General features: G+C 35.7%; 1 protein-coding gene across 1 annotated transcript in view; it reads left to right on the plus strand.

The window, feature by feature from the left end:
• DIAPH3 (diaphanous related formin 3) overlaps positions 1–26106 on the plus strand; it is a gene marked incomplete at both ends in the record, with an annotated part of 252852 nt that overhangs the window by 115083 nt on the left and 111663 nt on the right. Inside the window, 2 exon segments of the mRNA XM_082489814.1 lie at positions 1293–1394; positions 22548–22787. Coding sequence (XP_082345940.1) covers positions 1293–1394; positions 22548–22787 — 342 coding nt within the window.

Here is a 26106-nt window from a genome sequence, read left to right on the forward strand (position 1 = left end):
GTATCCTAATTGGCTGAATTTCCTGCAGAAGAAGAAATTAGGATCTTTTGTGGATAAAAATAGGGGTGTTTTAAGACTTTCAGATGGAGATGCTGTAACTTCAGTAAATTCTTTTATGTTGATTGTATAGAACCAAAGCTATTTACTTGCAGAGTAATAAAACAAGCTTTGACCTAACAGAAGTGTCTGCCTTTTCTGTCGAGTAACGGGGAAGTGCTAGTCTTTCCGATCTTTTCCTGAAATATGGTAGGTAGTGGGTTAGCTGTGTTTGCTAGACCTGATTGGATCTTTATTTCAGTTCATAAGGGTGATCTTATCAGTAGACCAGGGAGTGTTTTAAGAAAGAACACAATCTCTCTCTTGTTATCTTACTATGATGGAAGCTTAGCCACTGTGTTACCAGGAACACGAGAGTCATAAGTTGAGAAAGCAAGCAGGCTACAGGGACCCTGACTATTGCCTGGTAGTTATAGTAGTCATCTTGGGAAGGGACAGAACTGAGATACCGACTCAAATTATATACCATAATTAAATGTTTGAGAAGCTCCCTACTTCCAGAACCTCAGAATGGCCATTTTTAGCCAACCTAGCTGATTGTAATTAGAGTGGGATTCAGATGCCTAAATGTAGGGGTCTATACATAAATATAGGTGTCTAAGTGTTCAGGTAGCTTCAGGGAGTCTGAGGGCTCTTCAGATGTTCAGATGAAGGTGACGTGTGTAGATTCCCTTACCTGTGTTCACAAGACATTCACTTGTATAAGTGTCCAAGCTCCCCATATAGACTTCTGAATTCAGCTGAAACTGAGTCCCGCCTCTGAATTCCTCCTTGTGGCAAGTTTTTAGGTGAAGTAGCATCTAATGGGTTTAAGCTTTTGTTTTGAAATACTACAAAATAAATACTTTTTGTCTAGCATTAACAATTCTTGCCATCCTTTAGTTGGATGTGTTAAACTTGAAATCCTTATTCTGCCTTCCCTTTTCTGTTTGCTTCTTGGTATTCTGTTTGTTTTGTGCCCATCAAACATGTTCTTTCTTTAAAAATGGTGTTTAAAAAGACTAGAAATGTTTGTAGAATCAGCAAAAGATGCTAGGTAGCACTGTTTAATCACTTGCTTTTTACACTCTCAGTTACGTTAGTTTGTGTGTTGTCAATTTATGTTCTGCTGTCTTCAAGGAGGAGTGTTGTCTCTGGGGTGTATGGTAACGATGCATATGTAATACCATTTTCTTACAATAATACAAGCAATGTAGAATCTGAGATTTTTAAGCCTCTCTTATTTTTCTTGATAGAATTTAATAAAACATCTTCCTGAACAAGAACAATTGAATGCATTGTCCAAGTTCAAGAGTGAGTATAATAATTTGTCTGAGCCGGAGCAGTTTGGAGTTGTGGTGAGTTCTGTTTTATTATCACTTTTCTTCTGTGCTTCCCTGAAATATAGTTTTAATATAATATTGTAGAAACAATACCAGCTGCTTTTTCCTAAGTGTGAAGAGGTTCCGGACTGGGAGAAGAGTACAAGTGATGCCTTTTAATCTGACTTCTAGCGGACATATCCATGGATATGGAAAGCCTGATTGTTGGAATTTTACTGTTGGAATGATTTGGGATTCTTTTTCTTTAAAAAAAGTAATTTAGTTTACAAAATAATAAAAAAAAGTGGCATTTTCTGTGGCAAAGTTTCATTGGGAGATATGGAGCTATTTTTGAATTTTTTTTTTTACTTTTGTTTGTATTAATAAATCTTAACTTTTTCAGTGAAGTATTCTACACTGATGATTTTCTTTTCTATTCTCTATGTAAATGAGAAGAAAATACTGTAGTTATCATTATGTTAACCTATTCTGCCCCTTTTCTCCTAAGTTTTATATTAAGTTCTGTCAACAGTATCTGTAATCACTTTTTCCATTCCCAGTGGGAAGATACATTTATCGTATTTCCCAGGTTGAATTAACAAAAGAAGACTGGAAGAGAGAAAAGAAAATATGGCTAGTTCAGTGCTGGCATTTGATGTTTTTTGTGGAAATATAGTTTGGATATAATTTCTACATAGTTCATGATTCGTAATTGTTAATTATTTCATCCAGACAAACAAAGAATAAGGCTATTTCTTTTCCTGGGTGCATGTATCTATATATGTCTTTGATTATTTTTTTTGGTCCACTCCTAGCATTTCAAGCTAAGACAGTCATTGTTAGCTTCATATAGGAGGATTTCCCTGGGAGAAAATAATTATTTTCGCTGTATCTCTGGGCTTCAGGAAAAGGAGTATCATGTCTTTGTAACTGTAGGCACTTGCTGTTGATATTTATCTGTGTGGATATCAAATATGGTACTTATGTATTGGAACGGCTGGAGTACAGGTGTGGGATATGAGAGCAGATATCACTATTTTGAATCAACCGAAGGACGTTGGTCTGCTCAGTAAACATCACTGCATTGGATTGGTACCAGTTATAGATATGTCATAGGCAGTCTTCTTTGAGTATAGGTACTTGTAAAATAAAACTAGTTCTGAAGTGGTGCTTTTGCTGAAAGCTGTTGCTGCTGTTCATTTTTGATCCATTTTTAACAAGATTATTCTGATTGATGCCAAATTATCAATATCTCTTGGTCCACATTTCTTAGATACAAAAGATAATGAAATATTTTGCTTTTTATTTCTTGTTGCAGTTTTATCAGACATTCAAGGGATCTTTTTATAGTTCATCTCTATCTTAATGGTACTTTATTTGATTAAATTATCACCACTTATCTCAAAAGGTCGCTGAATAGGTCTGAGATTCTTTAAAAGAAGTATCCTCCCTCAACAAAAAAATCTAGTCAAAATATATTTTGTTGTTTTATGACATGTGAAACTCAGTTGCTTGCAAAGAACACAAAAGGTCTGAAGTCAGAGAAATTATTACTTTGTAACTTGTTTTCTCGTGGTATTTGTTTACTCAATTCAGAAAATAGCAGTAGTTTCACAAAGGTAGGTCACATAATGGTAAGTTTTAGGTTTGTTTTCAGCCTAGTTTATATTACAAAGATTTAGAAAGAGAGAAACAGATTAGCAGTTAAATCTACCATGACCAACAGAATTTAACCTTTTGGTGGTGAGAATTGGGAGGAAGCTGTGGTAATGATTATTATGTTTGAATCGGTTCTCCACGTGGGAAATTTTGGTTTAAATATATAAGTTAATAAGAGAGTTCCTACATTTGTTAATCATAGAATCATAAAACAGTTTGGGTTGGAAGGGACCCTTAAATGTCATCTAGTCCAATCTCCTGTGCAATGAACAGGGACATCTTCAAGTAGATCAGCTTGCTCAGAGCCCCATCCAACCCGACCTTGAATGTTTCCAGGAGATGGGACATCTACCACCTCTCTGGGCCACCTGGGCCAGTGTTTCACCACCCTCGTAAAAAAATTCTTCCTTATATCTAGTCTCAGTTGTGGTAATCTCTCTAGTCTGTCTATTCACTCAGTTGTGGTAGTCAACATAAAGTTAAGTTGCATCAATATATCAATGTCTCTTAAACAAAAAAAGCAAAATCACAAACCACAACCAAAAAAAAAAATCCCAACCCCCTGAAAAATCACTTTAATAATTTAAAAAAATAATTTATGTTGAATTAAATTGTACTTTCTGTTTTCTCAAGTTCTCTTTAGATTTTCCATGGTTGTAGGCTTTGAAAGTTTGTTGTTGACTTGTGGTTTTTGGTTTTTGTTTTTTTTTTTCTCACTTGTATATTATTTCTCTTTCTTGAACATGGACTAATACTGCCACTGATATACAATAAATGGTAGTTGGGCATCCTGGGACGGTATAGCCAGATTTATGGTATGTCAGGTTTGTTATCTGATATGAGTTATCTCCTTCCTTTCACTTTCATCTTCCCTCAACAAATTTCTTCAAATCCTGTAGGGTGAAATGGCTATGTTAGATTCTCCAAACCTCCTTGTTCTCGAAATTAGTCTTCATCTTAAATGCCAATAAAGAATCTGATGAAATTAGAAATCAGATGTACTAGGTTTAGTCTGGAGTCTCACATGTTCAAAATTTAAGTAACATATTGTAATACATACATTTCCTAAGACTATGTTTCTTTATAGGCTCATATCTCAATCAGTATATGAGATGGGTGGTGCCCCAGGAATGAAATTTCCTTAGGTAATGAATAAAAGCTGTTAGAGTTCCTGGCTCATTTGATCTAGAAGTTTAAATGTTTGGAGTTTGATACAGGACAAAAGGAAGAGGGAGGGGAAAAATGGTTAGGAAGAGTGAGTATGAAAAAGAAAATCAAACAATCTCTTGCATTTTTACCTCTACCATAGTCTTTTAATATAGATCTGCCTGACCCAGACATTTAGATGACACTGTAATAAGCAACACAGGAAAAGAGGTAAAAGCTAGTAATGGAATATTTTACAAAGACTTTGTCGACCTTTTTTTTTTTTTTCTTCTTTTCTTGTGCTATTTGGTGCCACAGATTACAAGTTCTTCTGTGCTTGTCTGAACTGGACCCTCTTAATGTAAACATTTTTGGGTTTTATGTTTCAGTTGTAAGTGAACATCAAACATTAGTTTTCCTTTTAAAAAAATAATTTAAAAAAATCATCTAATCTGTTCTGGAATTGAGCTCTGTAAGTGATGCACTTCTGTTCAATAATATTAAAAGTTCATGGGTTTCCAGAAAATTTAATGTTAGAAAACTTAAAGGGTAGATTTTTGATGTAGAGGAGAAGCTCACATGTATCAGTCTTACTGAGAAAAATTCCAGAGTCCTGTGCTGAATAAAGCAGACTGAGCACGATGCTTCACCCTGATAACCTTGTTTCAAACTGTGTCTGCCAGGATGACGGAGATAAGCCCATGTCTAAACTTCAGCAGCTTCGTTTGAGTCTGACAAATTATGGCAAAATGGCAATAAAGATGGATTTACAACAGTAAATTTGACCATGAACTGGACTGGCTGAGGAGCAGACACCTATTTGACTGTGCCAAATCACTCCAACGGCAATATGTATGTAACTGACTCGATGGGGAAATACTTATATAGGACAGTTACATGCAGGGTTATACATTTTGATTGAATTACTAAAATACAAAATTAAGTAGCAAATGTATTTTTTTTACATTATTATCAAGAATAAACATTGATTTAAAAAAAAGACGTTTAAAAATTAATTCCACATAGGTTAAAGCCTGCTTTGCTATTTTTATTTCATATTTTTGCATTCAGCCTCATTCAGCTGACAAGTCTGTCTATTGTTCTTTAAAAATGTTAGATTTACTACAATTGGGCATACTAATAACAGTAATAAATTTGAAATGCAGAGTATCAACATTTTCCAATTGATCAGAAGCCCTCTAACACTTAATATAAGATGACTTCTGGAAAGAAACTTGGCTTATGGGGAAAACAGTGTTTATTTTTTTGTTTTTGCTGTCATCAGGCCATCATAACAGGTGCTATTTTGTATTTTAAAGACTCATCTCTAGTTTTAATTCTTTCAGAAACGCTCCTGTAGTATTTGAGCAGTGGTTTTAATACCATGTTATTGTCTCCATAATGCTAAGTATCCTCACTATGGTACAACTATAGAATAGGCTATCCTGATCAGTTTTCTCTAAAAAGGTACTTTAGTTGGCAAGGAAAAAGGTGTCTGCTTAATAACTAGTGAACCTTCCTGCTATCAATATAGTATTCTGTGGTCTAGCTCTTTTCTGCTATGTGTATTGTTATAAGTAATAAAATTTCTGTATATAGTCTTATACACATTTGTGTTAGTTCAGTCACATTAATTCTTTAATTCGTCCCCTTTCAGCACTACCTATTTGTTATTATGGAAATAAGGATGTATTTTAAAGCACCCTTGGAAGTTAATTCACAATTTTCTAAAGTCTTAAGCAATAATTAATTTTATTCCACTGTTCTTTTACTGTATGTTTGGAAATCTGGTAGCATTCAAGTATAAATACATTTGAAATTATCTGTTTTAAGACATTAATTGATTTTTATCGATTGACAAGATGCATCATTATTGGTAGACTTTTTTAACTGTTAGTTACTTCTTTCAGATGTACCAATTAAGTTAGATGGGACTGTCAGTCTGATGAGAAGAGCTAGATCGGGAGTACTGTAGGTCAAGTTTTGCTGGATGCGGCCCAACAGATTTGATAAATTTGTCTTAAAAAAAATGAGAAAAACGTTGCATTAAATAATAAGAGTTCTTATATCTCAAAAGTTGGTGGAGTTTATTTTTGCAGGAACAAGCAGATTCCCGCTGAACAGTAAAAGTGTGCGCTTGCCCTAGTTTTCCATGCAAAGCATTAAAAAAACCCCAACAAAACCAAACCCCATCATTAGGCACGATTTTTCTAGTGTCGCACCATCTATGCATCTAGTAGAGCTGACTTCAGAGAAGAAACTACAATCAGTTTTTAAGATGAAACTTTATTTGTTTCTCTTGGAGGGGGGAAGTTTTGAACAAGTCAGGGTTTTTTTACTCTTTAAATATGGAATTTTACACATTTAGTTTTCATCAAGATTCTTCAACCTCCATCAGCCTCTCATGTATCTTTTGTTTTATACTCACTGTGGAGGGGGCTGAGAATGTCTACTCATTTCTTTAAGAACCGTAAACTTTTTCAGTGTAGATGTTTTTTGTTTTTCTTAAAATTGGTGGCTTGTACCTCAGTTTTTGCTATCCTCAAATGAGGAGAATCAAATTTAAACATGCAATACAAGACTTTCAGGTTAATTTTTCGGGTAAACAGTGTCTTGTAATTATGGTATTTTGGAGAATTTGGAGATTCCATGTTAATTTGCTCTGAAGTTTTGGTTAAGGGAAAGACTAAACTATTTGAATCCCAAGGAAGACCCTAAGTAGTGAATAAACTGATAATTGCTACTTGTGTGATAATAAAAAAAAATTATAATGGAAACCTTTTATCCTTCTGGCTTTAAATTCAAAGTCAAGATTTGATACTCTGAAAGAAACAGCTAGACACTTACTGAGATACTGGCATGCTGTGACTGTTACAGTATTGTATGTTTTACTTCAACCAAAGTTAATTAACTTTTGTTGTTGGCTTAAAGGCATTGAGGGCATGACTCTAAACATTTCAGGTTCCCTTCATGAGTGTAGCTTGGTTTTGGCGGTGTTTTTTTTTTTTTTCCTGGTGACTCTATGGGTTGCTTTTGTGGTTTCTGCAATTATCCTCTTCTTTTTAAGTTGTTTTGTACTTTTATGTTTACTGTTCATTCAGCAGTAAGTATAAAATAAATCCTTTATTAACCTTATCTTCTCTTCCAGACTTTAGGTTTTCTTTAGATAAACTACTTTATTTTCCTGTATGTTCTTTCTTTCTCTTACTCCAAGCTGATGTCTCAGAACACAGATAGTATCACCTATTACTGTGGAGTTCGGGGTTTTTGGGGGGCTTGTATGGAGCCATGAAGTGTTTTATGAAAACTGTTAAATCTGTTCATCTTACTAAGTACTTTAACTTAGCTTTGCAGTATTATCTTAGCTTGATGTTGTTTTGAATACTGTATTCTGTTGCTCCAATTCTTGAAGAAGGATGCTTGGGCTTGCCAAAATCTAAATATGCAATTGTGTTTTGTTTTACTGTAGTTCATGTTTTGTACTTGGTTTACTCAATGCAATAAACTTCCTTCTAAAGTACTTTCACCTTTATATTATTTGGTTGGAAGTTTCATTGATTGTGACTGATATTGAGTAATATATTCTATAAAAAAAAAATAATAATGAAGACTATCTTTGTGTTTAGAAATGAGTAGTCATTTGCACACTTGCAGTGTGAGACCCATCTGAGATGAATGGGATTTCAGCCAGATGATGTCTTGGTAGGTGACTGTTGACAGAAGTTTGAGTGTTTTGGTGGTGTGGGGTTTTTTTGTTTGTTTGTTTTTGTTGTTTGTTTTTTTTTTTCTTTTTCCCCCTGACGCTTTCTGCAGTGGGCAGTATAAGTATTATGTTGCTTTAGGACTTAGAACATTTAGTAATGTGAATTCTTTTGCAGTTTTCGCTATTGAGATAAAAGTATTGGTTTACAGATTTTTTTTTTTTTCTAATTTTGAGTATAGTCTCTGTCATCGTATCAAATAAGCAATGATTAAGGAGAATCATAGGATGGTTTGGGATCCTCCAAGGATTATCTCTTACAATCCCTGAATTAAATCATTCAGTAATGTCAGCCTCATATGTTTTTAGTGAAGTTGATATAATAGTTACTAGTTAGATTTATTAATCATGACTGATACTTTAAATGCGGTTATCCATTTAATGGATTTCCATCGACAAACTATTGCCATACCACCATTCAAGCCTTGCTCCTGAGTACAGGTGTATATTTTGCTTTCATCTGAAACAAAACCCAATGTGTTTGCCATCAACAATGATGCTTTGCATTTCAGAAATCTTTCTCCAAAGGCTTTTGTTCTTATGGAGTCTTACCCTGCCCTAGAAGATTTTGTTATATCTAAAGTATAGAATATAGCCTATTTCTTTGACTCTTTTGCATAAGAGATGATAAAGGTACTGAACTATTTTGCTAAAATTTATTGGGCAAAGAAGAAATTGAGTTCTTAAAGTATACTGATTAAATATCTCTCTACCACGCAAACAAGACGACAAAACACCGCAGAACTGTTGGATCACTTTTTGAATTTGTCTGTGATTTCTCCTTTTTTTTTTGGTCCTCACAGTCAAGGAGTGGATTGGAAACCACTTGTAAGATTTTGAATATTGTAAGACTATGATAATTAATCTCACATCGTATATGTATAAGTTTTCTGGATATTCTAGTGAAAGAACAGTTGGAATCACAGAAATAATAAATTAGAAATAAATGTTGGGATGTCAACCAATAGTTTAGAATTTTTTAGAAGAAAAATAAAAAATATTAACTAAATGGTGATTTATCCCATTTAAAGAAGATATTTTTACTAAATAACAATTGAGATTTCTGAAATAACTGACTTTGGAAATCATTTTTACAAATAAAGCATTTTTTTAACCACACATTGTTTGTTTGACATTTCTAAATCAGGCCTGGGCAATTATATCTTATCTACAAAACTAATATTTACCTGACTGCACTTTATGTGCTAACTATGCTGTATACCATTTTTTTACAAAACGGTTGTGAAACAGGTTTATGCATGTGTGTAAAGAATTTCCTGCACTGTTAGAGCAGTGGAAAGTAGTTTTTTTTTGTTTGTATGACAAAAACTGAGGAGGAAATTTTCTGTAGGAGAAGACTTATTCGACGCAATGTCCACTGATGCATATAGCAGTTACTTTTCTTTTACTTCTTGTCATCTTCACTTTTTTGATGATCGTAGATTTTGTTCTCAGCCACATTTAAACTTTTTAACTCTTGTTTTCTTCTTAATGCAAACAGTTTGGCATTTAGTTTGTGTGTCTTTGCTGAATATTTGTCTTGTCTCTTCAACTTTTGTGGACAAGTAGAACCACTTGTCCATGTACTGTTATCTCCATTCATGCATTCAGTAACTTCTTTCTCTCTGAACGTTTCACTTCAAAAGTCCGTCCGTTGCGTATTCTTTAGAATACATCTTGCCTGTCATTTAGACATTCACTCTGCTCTATCAATATATTCAATGACTCTTATCAAAATATAAGTTTATCTGTGTTCTTACTTCATCCCCGTTACAGTGTTGATGGGTTATCTTTTCCTTGTATTCCACTGTTGATGATGAGGTCGTTGCTGGGTTTTGTCCTTCTGTCTTCCTCATGTAAACAAATTTTCTTCATTTTTTTCTATTTCAGTTTCTTTCTCATCGTTACTCTTGAGCTAGTAAAGTTCCTTATCTCGATTGTGTGAAATTCTTAAAGGTTGGTCTTATTGAAAACTATGTGATCCTGTCTGTGTACGAAATTCTCAATCGCTTCTTCCAAAGGCCACTAGCTTTGAATATATTTATCAGCTGTGGTGTTGTGTCCTTTTACTGAAGCCCTGACAATTTCACTCCCTTTGTTTTCTCTCCTAGTTCCATGAAATACTGCACAATTTCCTGCCGGAAGTTGAAGAGTTTCTCATATTAACTGCACATAATTATGTTGTCCCCTGCCCTGTTCTATCTATTATTCGGTCATCTCGAGTTTCAGCTTCCTTTTGACTTTAATGGTTTTGTCTGGGTGGCGTAGCACGATGTCTGTCTTGAACGTTGATGACCGTGCAACATGTGTCCAGTTACAGCTGAGGCAGAAGCCAATAGGCATAGCTGTTTTAGCTGTGTGGTTGCTTGGTTGTTTTTAGTCTGTTTGTTTTTTTCCCTCTTAGTATAACTCTCAGGCTATTGTGTGGCTTTTGAGGAGCAACAGGGGCTTTCCATAGCTATGTGAGCTAATCTAATATTGCTTCAATTCTACTCTGTTAGACTATGTTTTTTCTTGGTACTCCAAGACAGTGTTCTGGCATGAGTCCACTGTTGACTCACCTGGGGACAGCCCTACTTTTCTTATCTCTTGCTTAGGCCATCTAAAGCCCCCATTTGGCTGCCAAGTGAAGATGCTGATAACTTCAGAAAAAAATAATGTTCATTTAGATATTCTCTTGTGGGAAACTTAAAAGGGGAAACACCACCATGGCTAATCTTACATATAAAGGACAGGTAAAATGTGGGATTTGGACCATGGAGGTGCAATTAAAGTTTACAGGAAAAGAACTTAGAGATGGCAGAATAAAAGAAAAATGTAAGTATGTCGAAGAAAGCAGAACATAGAAGTTTCTAGATCAGCTGTTTATTGTGAAACATGACTTGTAGAGTAGTTTTTCAACAAGAACTCTTATGAACCTTTTTTAACAACAGATTATCTTGTAAATAAATAGGAAGTCCATGTTAAATGCGATTCTAAGTCAAAGTTAACAGCTGTGTAGGACTTTTTGAAAGAAAGAAGTAGTAATGGAGATAACTTTCTCAAATATAGCATAATTAAGAATGTGATCCAATAATACAGTGGTATTAATTTGAGGCAAGCAAGGTTAGAGCCTTTTAAAAACATAGTGTAAGGAAAGAAATCTGCGCTTATTTGAGAGACTGGTGGAGAGTTGAAAAATAAACCATTGTTCCTTCTAATTGTTTGAACAGTTCAAGTTCAAATTTGTTCTGTACTTTTTGAATGTAAAATATTCAAGTACTGAAGATTATCTTCTGTTATTGTTCATTTGTATTAATTAGATCTGAGGTGTTTTTTTTCTGAGATATTAAAATTGTAAGGGTTATGAAGCAACTGGTAAGGGCATCTTATTGCTTGCTTGTTTGAAGTAAATTTTCTGAACTTTCTTCTAAGTTGAAGAATAAATACAAAGGAGTTTACAGTAACCTAAAGCTTTTAAGTTTCAGGCTTGCATGGAAAAATGAGCATAGAAAGAAACCTCTCAGTGTGAGATCTTACGGAAATGGGCAAGTGATTTTTACTTGCAAAATCTTAATGTAAATTGATTCTTACCTGTTCAGTCTCTTATAGATTTAATTCACTTGTTCTTTCATACCCACGTTCTTCTGAAGACCACGGTGTGTGTGTCCAAGCAGTCTGGCCAGGACTGCTGATATGCAGCACAGAGGACAAGGGACTTTCTCAACACCATGTTACATCTCTATGGTTCTTGATTGGTGACAGCAAGCAAGTTTTTGGACAGATCTTTTATATGATCAGGAGTCATTAGTTGCCATGAGGTTGTCTTTATCTCAGAATCTCCTAAATTCAGCATCCTGTAAATCTTAGGCCAGGTTGCTGCCCACTGTTTTCTTTCCCTTATTTGGAATCTATGTTTAAAACACATACTTACAGTTTGCTGGTGGGCTAATAAGGAAAAGAATTACATATTTTGATGTACTGCAACCTGCTGGGAATGATGTCCTCAGAACAAATATTGCTCATTCTGGTGACCCTTGTGCTGCTGCATCTTCTGCTGCTTACATGCACACGTTTCTATTCATACTAACCTTAATATTTCTGTTAAGGAACTATACAGCAGGATTGACCTAGTGATGTAGCCAGAGAAAAAAGGTCTTTTGTGAATGTCTGTCCTGCAGATAGGAAGTGCCACTGAGAAAAAGAAGACATTGGACTCTTCTTACTCTCTTCTATAAATCTGTTCAGCAAAAAACCATGCACTTGAAAAAGAACTTGTAGACAGACAACTCTCATTTTTTATTTGTGGAGTAAATATGGTGTTTAAAAGAATGTGAGAATGAGAAATGTACATCAAAGTATTTCAGTGTGTTGACATAATTTACATTTTGAACAATACTTTTGTTTTTTTTTTTTGAGGGGGGGCAGTGGTTGGATACTCCATGCTTTCTTTGTGTCAGAAGCATCGTAATCCAGATTACAGTAATCCTCTTGTTGTGTTGCTCTGTTGTTACTGACCCTTGAATAATTTCCTTTTTGTTGGGTGCTTCTTTTTACTAAAGAGTTTTTGAGAAGTATAGGTTGCTTAATGACAGTGAAAAATATTTTAGAAGCATCAGTGAATCAAGATTTAGATGGCAGTGATTTTAGAGTTAAAGTCTATAGTTAAGAGATGCAGTTCTGATGAAGAATGTGAGTTGTAGTGGATCGTAAGTCAGTCATGTCCTCGTTTTGGAGCCAATAAACATAGATGAAACTGAAATGTAGAAGTACAAATATAGCCTGTAAAACTTGTGAGTTTTCCTCTATTCACTACTGCTGAAGCCTCAGCTAGAATATTACATCCACTTTGGAGGTGTTTAGTACATCATTGGGTGGACCAATACAGAAACTCCAGAGACGGCTAAAGAAAATAGTTACGGAAATACATACTATGAAGCAATGTTGTTTGTAAGTTCTTTAGCTTAAGACCAAGGCAAGGTGTTCTCTCAAAATGTGTGTAGGAAGACTGGAAAAAGGAAGGGAATAAACACTGATGGTTTGTACAGCAGTATGTAGTAGGTTTCCATTTTTTGACAAAAAAGGTACAGGTTAGATAATAGGAAATTTTTTTTGATAGTGTGAATAACAAAACAATAGAATTGACTGACTAGGGGGACTGTGGAATCTGTAACTGGACATCTTATTGAACACACAAAGCTAATGACCTTTTTGGGTGACTTAATTGATTCTCTCATAGGAAAGCAGAACGGAGTGCAGGATACTTCCCTGCTTATTCTGTGTGTACATTGACCAAAATGTCCAAACATTGCAATTAGTATGATATCACTGCTTAAATACATACTTTTAAAAACACATTTCTAAGGAAAAGAAACACTTTTGCCCAAATCTCAGTTAAAACCTAGGTGATAGTGTGATTATCTGATCTCTGCCTTTACCAAGCAAGCCACTTGAAAATTTGTCTCAAACTGGTAAACTGGATTTTATTAGGGGATTAACATTAAGGAGTTGGTAACACAGAACGATACCCCATTTTTTGAGTTAGTTACCTCAAGTTTTGTGCACACAAGTTATAATTTTAAATTCAGAAAAAGAGATTTTGAAATGACGAAGATTTACTGAATTCATCTGCATTGCTGTTTTATGCTGAAAATACTTGAGGCAAATGTTGGATGGATTTGGTTTGTTTTCTTACTTTTCAATGTAATTGTATTTGAGAGGAAGCAAAATAATGGCTGATTAAAATAACTCATTGCAGGTGAGAATCCACGTAGTTTTACTTTTTGTAGGATATCCTGAAATCCTTTATTCTTTTTGATCTATAAGCATTGTTTCACGTACACAGTCCTTCATGGCCTTGGTGGCTTTTCCTTTTTTTTTGTACTAAAATCATTCAGGGAATAATAGTGACCCAAACCATCCAAATTCAGTTCTTATCATTTTTTATATTGGTTTTGAATATTATTCAGTGTTTTGAAAGCAACTTTCTGAACCATCTTGTTTCCCACTATTTTTAGCAGTTGTATGGACGATAAATCACCAGATGACATTTTAAGGCTGTGTCTATACTAATCAACTAAAAAGCACTGGAGAATGCTTTTGGACATTGAACCTTAATTGTCCATAGTGCTAATTCATTAGAATAGACATGGGTATGCTTTCGGCCTGTGCAGAATAGCACTTTCCCAAACAATTTCTGAGTACAGCTGGGAGGACAGCAGGAGATCTCATGAGCTGAGCATCCAGTCAGATAGTTGAGGACTCAAGAATAAGACAGAGGAAGGTAAGTTTACTAAGGTGAGTTATAATGGTTACAAAGCACGTCTTCCCTTTTTCATCATGGGGAAGACAGAGCAACACATCATATGGAGGCTGGATACAAGCACGTTCCAGCTCTTCAAAAGCTGAGCATCTAGGATGCATCCCTGCACCTCTCGGGCCTGCCATCTCAGGACACTTCTGGAGGCACAGAGGCGCATGGCAGTGTTTGGTCCCATATGAAGTGTCTCCAGATCTTTGCCCCCACCCTCCCCAAGTTATTTTGGGATGCAGTTTACATAGATTAGTGCCAGAATACTCAAAATATAGCTGATTCTTTAGAGAATTGCATGTTGTTTTGATAGGTTAGGCTTTCTTGCTGCTCCAGCTAAGAATGTCTATAGTTGTATAGTCCTATAGTGTAACTATAGTTCCCCACCAATTCTCCAGCAGCACACGCCCACCCCTCCCCACTCTCTCACCCACACAACAGTGCTAAGGCTTCAGGCTTGTCCATGGCAATGTATGTTAACTGCCTGTTGCACCAGGAACTGTTCCCAAAAGTAGTTCTCATTTGGTTATGCTGCATGGAGGGAGCTGAATCCAGTAGTAAGCATGTAGACTCATCAGTGCCTGTAATCCTTAGTGGTGTAAAATAGTCGTGGACATATTTAATTTATTAGTATGATTTTAAAGCCATAAATGTAATTCCATTTTTTTTAAAAAAATATAATTTTGATGTTCTTTAAACACTTTTGATGTAAAAAGTTGCTAATACTTGTCAGGATGCTATTAGTGGACATTGGACCTTGGGTGTAGGCAACTGTATTGGCAGTCTCACACCTGAGAATAGTGTCTTAAGAGCCACATGTGATAGCTCCTGCTTTATTTCTTTGCTTAAAACTTGAGATATTTGAAAATACGATCCCATATTGTCTGGGATTTAAAAAAAGAAAAAAACACAGATTTCTCCTTGATCACTTTTATTTACTCAAAGATAAAATTGAGGGAATTATGAAATATTGTTTCAGAAATAATTAATGCCCAGACCTTGTGAAATACACTGATAGCTAACCCAAATAGAATTTGGCAAGCAATCCTCATGTGGCTTCACAGCTTGTTCGTTGATGGATGTGTTTTTAATGAGTTCGTACCAAATGAAAAGATTTCACTAGAGTAAATTGAAGATTAGAGTGAGGCCTGATGAAGGCTAGTTTGTCTTAAATAATTCAGCAGGCAGTTAAAACGATCAATTCCATATTCAGCTGATGGTTTCACCTGTATGTCCTCATTGAGGATAACTCAGAATGTATTAATGTTTTTCACTGTTGTCTGCAAAATATCATACTATCACTGTATCTGCAGAGGTGTACTGCCATTCCTAATACTTGATGCTTGGGCATAGCCATACCTAGGGACACTTCCGTTTTGTTTTTGTTTTTTTTTTGTTTTTTTAAATCCTGAACTGGTGAGGTGCATCTGTGCTGTGAGATGTTTTGATTGTATTAATTTCTGTCTATAAACCTTACCTTCTTCTGTTGTCTTCCAGAAGTTATGTGTATCTGCTGCCCTTCCTTGGAAGTGTTCTCTATCAGTAATTCCAGCCTTTCCAGGAGAGTTGCCAAAGATTAACTTTATATTATATGCCATCTGTGACAGTTAAAAAAAACTTTATGACAAATTGCAGTCAAGTTACTTATTTTGTTTAGAGGGAGAACATCCTTAACTCCTGTAATGTTGGTGTCTTTCAATCTTTGAACCTGGATAGGGTGGAGAACCAGGCTCTAGAAACATCTTCTGAAAGTGGCCATCATGATCTGCACTGATCTGAGTGTTTGCAGATTGCCATTGGATTATGTAACAACTTCTGCATCACTGAGATTGTGACGCTGAATCATAGAAGAACGTTCTTGTAAAAGATTCAGTACCAGCAGGTCTCACTCTTATCCCTGTTCAGTTCTGGTAAAACTATTTTGGGTAGCTTATCAAAAGAATAGGTTTAAAAAAATTTGTCTTATTGTTGTCCGATGTTAATTCAGACAGCTGGAAGTGGTTGTTGGTTGTTTCTTCTAGCAGAAACATAGGCTATCTCTTTCAGTTTTCTTCTTGGTAGATTTCTCTATACAACTTCAGATCAATAAGGTTTTTTATCTGAAGGGTCTCCTCATCTTTTGCCTCCAGCCATTCACGTTGCAGATTCCTCTAAATGACTCAAGAGCCTGTCCTGAATCTGATTTGATGCTTTTTGTTCACTAGAAATGTAAGCAATCCTCTAATGTTCATATTGCGATATGAACGTATTAAGAAAAACACTTCTGTTTTGAGTAAGGACCATGATCAGTACATGATCCTGCCATTTTGACTCTCAGCAAATTCAAGGGTTCTCGGAATTTAGCCACCTAAATTTAGCGAGGCATCCTAATGACTGGCTAATGTAGGGCAGTTGTGCTGAAAGAATCTTGAAGCTAGTCAATACCTCTTAGATCCCTGGAGCTTGAAATTACTATGTAGATATTTCACCTGTTCCAGCTTCAGACTTTAGAGCTCAATGGAGCTCCTATGGAGCCCAAGTACTTCAGGATTTACTTTCCCTTCATCATTTTGTAGAACTGGGGAGCTTTCTCCAAGGTATGCAAGCTGTCTTCCATAGTATTCACTTATGTGACACTTCATGTCAGACTGTTTTTGCCACAGATTATCTGTGGCTCCAAACACACTAAAAAACCATATGGATTAAAATTCCACAGTCGTTACTGAATCCTGTGTTGACAGGACTACAGAAGATCTACAGTGGGAATGCTTTTTCCTTACCATCATCATAGACACATACCTTCCTGCTTAGGAAATTAACTTGGACACCTTGTTGGGTCAATAGAAAAGACTACTAAATATGAATGTGCTAAAGATCTGAGCTTTTTTGAAATGCATCATGTCTGTCATATCAAAGACATCATAATCAGCTCATCTTGTGGTCTGTTACCACTGTATATTGCTTGAACAATTACATAGCATCAAATTCCACTTTTATGTTGGAGTTGTTATGGTGGTTCAACCTGATGGGAAGTATTATGCATGCTGTCGTGGTTTTCAGACGTTTCTATCCAGACCTTGATCATCTGTCTGTACCTTCACGGCCTCTATTTTGGGAGACTCTAAGTAATATTGTAGACTTACTCTTCATTAGGAGGTAGATTCCTGGTAGTAGCCAGACAGAAGATAATACATTTATTTTAGAGCTAAGCTGATCAGATTTTTCCATCTGGAATACAACTAGATCTGTTTTACTTTAAGAAACTTTTCTTCATTTGGTTTGAGATTATACTATAGTATTCTATTTCAAATGCCTCAATGACTTATGGTATAAATTTATTTATTTTTGCTATCTGGCTGAACTATAGGTTTTACAGAGGTTTTTTACCTATATTAAACTCTTGACTTGGTTTCCCATGAGGAAAGTTTTTCAGTCTAGTGGCATCTGCTCCATATGTACCTTTTAATGAAAATAGCTTTCCTGACATCTGTTAGGTCTTCTAAAAATAGAAGAATTTGGGAAATTCAGACCCTCCTGCTCCTGGATGCTTCCTTTTTAGGAAAATACCATTGTCTAAACACAACTCGGAGAAACAAAAGCTGTCTCTGCGTTCTGTTCTGATCAAGATGTCAGTAAATCTAATTGTATTTTTTGGATAAGACAAAAAAATCACCTCTTTCTTTTCATAATAGAACATAACTATCTGAATTTCAGCATGAAAACTATAAACTCAGCTTATTTTGACAGCTGTGTTCTAGTTTCCATTGGCAATTTGGATGTATTTCATAAGAGACGTGACTTCTGGAGTATTAAAAAGGAATTCCCCTATTTCTGAGATGCCTTGCCGGTCCATCTTTGTTGAACATAATGCTATCAAAAACAGTACCAGGGATTTTCTGCACTGTACATCCATGCACTATCATCCACAAGACAAGAGAAGGCTCCCTATGTGCAGCTCGGAGGTAATTGATAGGTGGCATTCCTGTGTCACTTACAGTACACTCCCTTCTCTTCCGTCCTGAATATCCTTCAGGAAAATCTTGGATTTGCAAGAAATTGAGTCAGTGGCGCAAATTCAAGCTGTTTATAATTCTAGCTGGAGAAAGAGAGTAGCAGGATGTGCCCTCTATCAGTGCTAGCAAGGCTGAAAAGTCATCAGTTCAATTGTTTGCATGTACACATATCCACATTTCAATTATGAAGACTTTCTGATTTCTCATAAGTAATTTTAATTTTGAGCTGGCAGTTCTTGACTTTATCATTTATTTGGGAAAAAGAGGGCATCAAAGGTAAAGAAAGATGTACTATTTCCACACAGCCTTAAAAACATCTCAATAAAAATACTGTCCCATTATTGTGGATTGACTTCCCAAACACTGAAATAATGTTTGGTCTTTCCAGAATGCTGGTGGTCTTCACTAAGATTAAGGCATGTTGACTGCTCATTTCAAACGGAGAAGGGTTGTCTTTCTTCTTCTTTAAACATGATAAAAGGTCTGTTAAGGTATCGGTTCTCTCTTACATTAATTTTTTTTCTGCTTTTCAAGTGCCTGAGCCTAAAAGATGCGTGTTAGGAATTCACACTTTTTACCTATGCACTCTGTAGAATTCACTGTTGTCGCAGTGAGGAAAACGTATAGTTTTCCACAGGGGATGCTCTTCCAGTTTACTCTTTTAGTCGGCTTGGCTGTAACTGATATTTTACTTTTGGGATGGCAACGCTTTCAGGTGGTCTGACAGCCCTGACACTGTTGATCCTTTAAGGAAGGTATATTGTGAAACTGGAACCCTTGCAGTGGTTTTCTCTACGAGCTTGTGGTAGGAATGAAACACATTCAGTGATCAAAATGTAATGTCAGTGTAACTTCTGAGACATGTTCCTTTACTTGACATCAATAAAGCAGACAGTGAGTGTACACATTTACCAGATGGCACAGTCTTGCAGGTGCCTTCTGCTTTATGCTGTATTTGAGAGAAAAACCTGTCTTTGCTGTCGAATAAAGGGCTGTGAGAGCTACTACTGGATAGCACAACTCAGTTGTCAATTCCCATTTGGACTTGCACATAGTGAGAATATTCTTATGGGCAATTACTTGAAAAATAGAACAACTCATTACCCATACACTGAGTTGTCTGACTCGTGTAGTCTGCTCACTCTTTAGCTTTCTTCTTCAACTTCCCTTTTCAGTTATTTGGATTGTCTCTTCAGGATTCCACTACAAGGACATAAGTAGACTTATGTACTTAGATGCTGAGTATAAAATAGTATAGGGCATGAACATAAGCCTCTCAACATCACAACACTTAAATTCTTAGCATCTCTTGTGGTAAGGTTTAAGGATTTTACAGTTTGAATATATTTGTAGACTACATGTCACAAAGAAAGCCATATATTGCTGCGGGAATTCTCCATCTCCTCCCACTCAATTATTGACTTAGCAAGTAGGTAAACAAATAGTGCTAACAACATTCGTTGTACATGAACAGTGGATTTCAGTGTGTTTAAAAACAATAATAAAAAAAGCCCAATGGCATTTCTGTTGCATGTACTTCTGTTTCTGATTTTTTTAGATTACATATTTCTGCGTCCATCCTGAAGACTTATGTACAGAACTTCTTAATTTGTTGTAGTTCAACTCGTTCTGGTGACAACTTTGCATCTTTCATGCATATGTGCTTGATTATGTTTGTGCAACAGATCTTTGTGATCTGAGGTACCTGATCATTTCAGTTTCAAGAACGTGCTGGTCTGAGAAGCCCAGAGTCAATAAATGATGCATCATCTGCTGGTTCTGTAGTCTCTTTAGTTTGGTACCATCTAAAATTAGTGCAACTTACACTTTATTGTGTTAGTTCCCATGGTTTGATATTAATGATTGTCTCTATTGCACCTTGAGTAGGGAAAAATATTAAAAATCTGCGTAACTTCAATGGAGTTTTGTGGTTTTCTAGCTCAGTCTCAAAGTTTTCCTGAATGGAGAACAAAACTTAAAATTAAGAATATTCTTCTCACTATGCTGAGAAGTAGCGGCACTCATAAAAATCTAGGAAGTGAATTGCTGAGGAAAAGGAGTTAATACTGATTCTTCCTGATGGAGCTGGGAGAATGACTTTAGACAGTTGTCTCTGTCCAGTACCTTAGTATTCTTTTAGGTATTTATTCCTAAGTTAGGTGTAAAGTTGTAAGGGCAGTATGTTCATTTTAGGTGGGTTTTAAGTATTTCCATTTCTATTTCATTGTGAAATGCCCTATTTAAATTCAGGTCCTGTTATCCTTGCTTACCCGTTCTTAAGTAAGAATTTTACCACGCTGTTGGGTGCTATTTAGTGTATGATGAGTATAGAATATCTACCTACAGTGTTTAAACTATTATCACATTTAAACTGTTATCACACTAATATCACATTTAAACTATAAGCATTTTAGTGTTTTACTTTAGGACCAGGCTGAAGGCACTCTGCGGACTAAAGCTCAGTAGTGGAGTTGGTTTTCAGCCTAGTTTCATCTGAAAGACATCCTGTTTGTGTGCTCTGCTCTGTGATGCAAACCAAAGTGTGTTTATTGGAAAGGATTGCTTATTTTACTTTAAGATTTTTTTTTTATCTGAACTAAAATGCAAATGGTATATTTACTTCAGTGGGACATCATCAGGTGCACTGCCAGGCAGGCATTGCAGAAGTGGCTTAGTAGCATAAAATGTTAACTCTGCCTGATTTTATTTTCTACTGCTGTCACAGTAAAACCAATAAAATAGACTGTAAATTCCATCCTCTTCTGCTTCTATATCAAACCCTTTGGATTAGACAGCCTTCAGTATCAGTTTAAGATAACTTGTTAGACTTTACTCTGAAATGGATGAAGAGTGTCACCATTATCCTTTACACTGAGTATAGTGGGATAATCAGCACCAAACGACTGGTGAACATTGCGCTGTCAGAGCTATTTTTGTATTGATAGACTAGATATGGGTTGAGAAATATTCTGTAAAACCTTAGGTATCACTGTGGTTTGGAGGGGAATATTTCCATTTTAAAGGTAAACTTTTTAAGGCCACTATATGAAACCTATTACTTGGTAGGAGAAGTGCAATATTATTGCTTCTTTTCTTGCATTGAGAAATACTGATAGCTAGGAACCGTAACGTATGTTTTGTTTTATTTAAAAGCAAACCAAAACAACACCTAGTTTAGGATTTGGGGAATTGTCAATGCGTTATTGGCTTGAACCCTGCCTTGAGAAAGAAAAACACAAGTATGGGGAAGAAGGTCTTACAGAATTCATCAAACTGGTGAGAAAACAGGAATAGGGAAAAACGAGGGAAGACGCTCATGGAAGAATTTGAGACTAGTGTTTCTCATGTGCAAACAGAACCACAGGGCAGGAAGGAAAACATTTCTGCTGTGGAAGAAGGAAAAACCAAGGAATATATAATGCTTGGTAGGGAGAAAAGGAGCAAGAATAGAAGAAAGCAAGCTTCTGGGATTGTACCTAAATACCTAAAAAATGTTTGAAGATTTCTGTGATAGAGTTGGAAGGATGAGTGTTACGTTGGAAACTTGGGAAATGGAGAGATTCAGTTTATTGAATGCATTCCATGTTCTTTGATTTAAAGAAGCAGCAAAATTTGGAGTCTTGTTGTTTGGATATAATAAATAATGTGCAAAGTGTCTCTGGGTGTGAATTCGGTGAGCTAAGTTGTATGGGAAGATTGAAACTTCTGTTGAAAATTCCCTGACCAGTAAACCATAGAAAAAGCCTTTTGCATATGATCTACAGAAGCTACTGTTGTCCTGGGAGCGTTCTGCTTTACCTAATTAACTGTATAAGGTCCAGTAGGATAGTGTGGTGTGAACACTGGTATGTATTAACGTACGCTATATTAAGTGTTTCGTAGCTGAGATTTTTCAAATCTGTTATTTTCTTGAAAGTTTATAGTAAGCTGTTATTGAAATCAGCTTTTAAATATTTGCAGCAGAAGATGAGATTTGCCTTGTTTTGGTACATCCTGAGTTACTTTTATTACTTTGCAAGTACTGGGTCATAAACTTGGATTAGTTTTATAGGATTTGGTATATGAGTTGACAGATGTGATATATGATGACACTTTATCTTTTATTGCTTACACATACTAGTTATTGGGAAAGGATGGGGGCAGTTCGTATTAACCACAAGATGGGATTTCAGTTGCTTACCCGAGTGTCTCTCATTCATTCGTTCATTTGCTATCAGTTATAGCAGATATATTGCTTCTTCAAGCCTGTCACACCAATAAATCATTACAGATTGTATGCATTTGTACAGTGCCAAAGTGTAGCATGAATTTTAAAGGAAATCTCCTATTTTCTTTTCAATCAGATGAGCAACGTGAAGAGACTACGGCCACGGCTCAGTGCTATTCTTTTTAAGCTTCAGTTTGAGGAGCAGGTGAACAACATCAAACCTGACATCATGGCTGTCAGTGCTGCCTGTGAAGAGATAAAGAAGAGTAAAAGCTTTAGCAAGCTGCTGGAACTAGTATTGTTAATGGGAAACTACATGAATGCGGGTTCTCGGAATGCACAAACCTTTGGATATAATCTCAGCTCCCTGTGTAAAGTGAGTTTTGAAAGATCCATGTTGAGTGTTACATTCATTTTTTTATTTGTTTTTATTACGTTACTTAAACACCTTGTTTTGATGTTTTTCCTGCAGTTAATTCTTTCTTTTCTTTTCTTTTTATTTTATAATTCTTAGCACTTAAGTGGTTTGAATAATACAGCTAATCTGTCTACAGTCATCTTGAGATTGGCTTGCATTTAAACTTGTAGGAGATTCCATATTGAGGGAATAATAAAAAAACCAAAAACAAATAATAAGGTTATGGAAGGACTGTATCACTGTGATCATAGTAGTGTTGTAATCTTATATGTCTGAGTGCTTTGAAGACTGTCACATTTTAATCTGTTTTAATACAGTTGTTTTCTCTTTTACATAATTTTTCCCTATCTGATTCTCTTTTGTTGTTGCTCAGTTTCATCAGTTCCCTGTTTCTTCTAACTTTCTTGAATTTTCACACTTTCAACTTTTATATAAAGTATATACAGGAAGACATCTATACTTTCCTGAGTGTTAATTTATAGTCGGTTCTAATCCGAATTGCCTTCCCCTTATTTAGTGTTTTCAATTTTTTTTTCCTGTGCCCTCTGGGAGGCCACTGCGAAATCTGCACAGAGTGCACATGTATGTAATGGTCCTTATGATAAAGGAATTAATTGGAAATTTGTATGTACTCTTTGTCTTCTCTCAGCTTCTTTATCTTTTTACACAATGGAGAAAATATAATGTGTTAACTTCAACATTCTTTAAGATAATGACCCTTACTCTGCCATGTTTCAGAAAAATTCTTTGACTGTGGTTCTCAAGTATTGAATGTGATACCTGTAAGTTAAATATTCATAGAGAATAAGTTATATACCTTCCCTAGTCTAAAGTAAACACTTAACATGTGTCAGCCACCTAGAGAAATACAGTGTAGATGAAATTATTGAGTCAAATGTACAATTTGTTGAGAAACTTTCAGAAAGAAGATGCTAACGGTTCTCTCTCCAGTTGGGTGCATTTACTTCTTAGGTGTGATTTACAAAAATCTGTCCTAGGTCTGGTTATATTCTCTGGGTTTTTAATGTACAAGGTAACAAAAAAGAAATATACTTATGAAAACAATATGAAGGTAATTGTTACAGACACTTTGCAAAGCAGGATCAAAATTCCAAAATTATCTTGGAGAAAAAATTTAAGATCTAGAAGATTAAAATTTTGAAGACTACTATGATGCACTACACGTAGGAAAGTGAACCAATGTGTGGAGATAATGAAAGTAAGGAGTGAATGGCTAGGCAGGATTCCAGAAAACGGTCTTGAAGTCCTGCCGAGCTCTATAGTGCTCTAGCATTAAATGCATTTGATAATCTAGGATCTCATAGTTACTTCTGTTTGCACGTTTGCAGGTTATATAGCTTTACAGGCGGTTCCAACATTCTGTTGGAGAGGAAATAAAAATGTCTCTTTTAGTGGACCTTCTATGTATTATGAAGATGGTGATTATCTACTGCTTACTTGGTGCTGATAAGGTTTTAGGTGAAGCGTTGTCTGAATTACTGCATAAAATATATAGACTGAATGGTGAGAATCCAGGTGATAGTAAAATGTAAGAATTCTAAATTGAGAAAAAAAAACATTTGGGTGTATTTAGTTTAGAAATGAAAGGAGGGAACATGAGGAGGACATAACTGTCCTTTTTGTTATTAATTTGTGATAAAGAAGGCACTTGAACATTTGTTTTCTATGTAGCTAAAGTAGGAGATGGAATAATTGGCTTTGCTGGTAACAAAAGAAGTTTGCTTAAAAGTTAAAAAAGCTTTCTAACTGCAAAGATAATTAAGAACTTGATCAGGAGGAAGATTGTGGAAAGCTTTTGATATGCAGGTATACTAATAATTTACAGATTCACTGCGAGGCCATATTAAGAGCTAAAATAAATAATATTGAATAGAGTGTTTAGTTAACTAGTTGGGAAATGTAGGGCCTGTTACTTAGAATCATGGAATAATTCAGGGGGAAAGGGACGTCGGTGGGCATCCCGTCCAACCCTCTGCTCAAGAGAAATGCTCATCACTGCTAATAGTCTGTAGGCGAAGTAGATACAAAGCTATAAGTACCAGAAAAGGTAATTTGCTCCCTATGGTCAAAATGTTTAGTACAGGGTAATTTTGACATTGTATCATTTTATGATTAGAAGTAGTGATACTGATTTACTCCTTCCAGAAATTCATTAATTATGCATAAGCATATGTCGTAGTACTTAATATGTTTCATTTACATAAGAAATGTGCAAATAGAAAAAAAATGAAGTTCCAGTGAGAAAGATTTCACATATATTTGATTTGGCATCACTTCAAATTGCTAGCTTGTAAATACCAGACCACAGTGCTTAAAAACTTTTCTATGGGGAAGATAATGCAACCTTAATGGTTGTTGAATATGAGTGTATTGATGTCCCTGCCCATGGAAGGCACGTTGTGCTAGATGATCTGTAAAAGTCCCTTCCAAGTCAAACCATTCAGTGACTGGGAGAGAAAGACCAACTTTAGGTTTTTCTGGGAGGTGGAGCAACTATGGCCACCTTTAGAGAATGTCTGCAAAATTTCAGATCTCTGCCAGTAGATATTCTAGGACAAGTGCAACCTACACTTGTTCTTTTGAAGGTTGACTGGTTTTTCAGAGAGGGAATCTCTGGTAGTTTACACTTACTATTCTGCCTTTGTAGTAAATTAATACTGCCAGCATAATCTGATAATGTTCTATTATTATATCATCCCAAGTACTGAAAAAGACCCGGGTATCAGCACATCAGCCAGAGTTTTCTTCCTTTGTGATACATGGTGATGTTCCAATATATTAGCAGATTTGATGGAGAGTTGAGATCTGATTCCTATTACAATTTTTCTTGCTTGCTTCAGTATTGGACAGCTGGATTTTAGAGGTAACTCTGGACTATCCAGTCCAATGTGTATCAGGGTACTAGTCACCAATTCCTAATTCACCTCATCCAATTGTGGCCTCATTTAGGAAGTTCGTGAGTGCCAAGCCTTCACTGGTTATGAAATTGTGTCTTACACAGACAGATCACTTTGTCTGGAAACACAGAGGTAAAACTATGTATGTGCAATTTTGGGGATTTGCTTAACTATGTGTAGTGTGTTGGTTAATACTTAATCTCCTCTGTTCTGAGAATAATAAGATGGTTCAACTATTAGAAATATTAGTATTAAAACAGGAAAAAAAAACCACTTAAACCAATATTCCTTCAGGGCCCCAAACCAGAAAGCTGGAAATTGCAGACTGTTTTGTGGTCTGCACAACAGTTTTCAGCAGG

Source organism: Vanellus vanellus, assembly GCF_965231255.1.
Source record: "Vanellus vanellus genome assembly, chromosome: 1".
NCBI classification, from domain to species: domain Eukaryota; kingdom Metazoa; phylum Chordata; class Aves; order Charadriiformes; family Charadriidae; genus Vanellus; species Vanellus vanellus.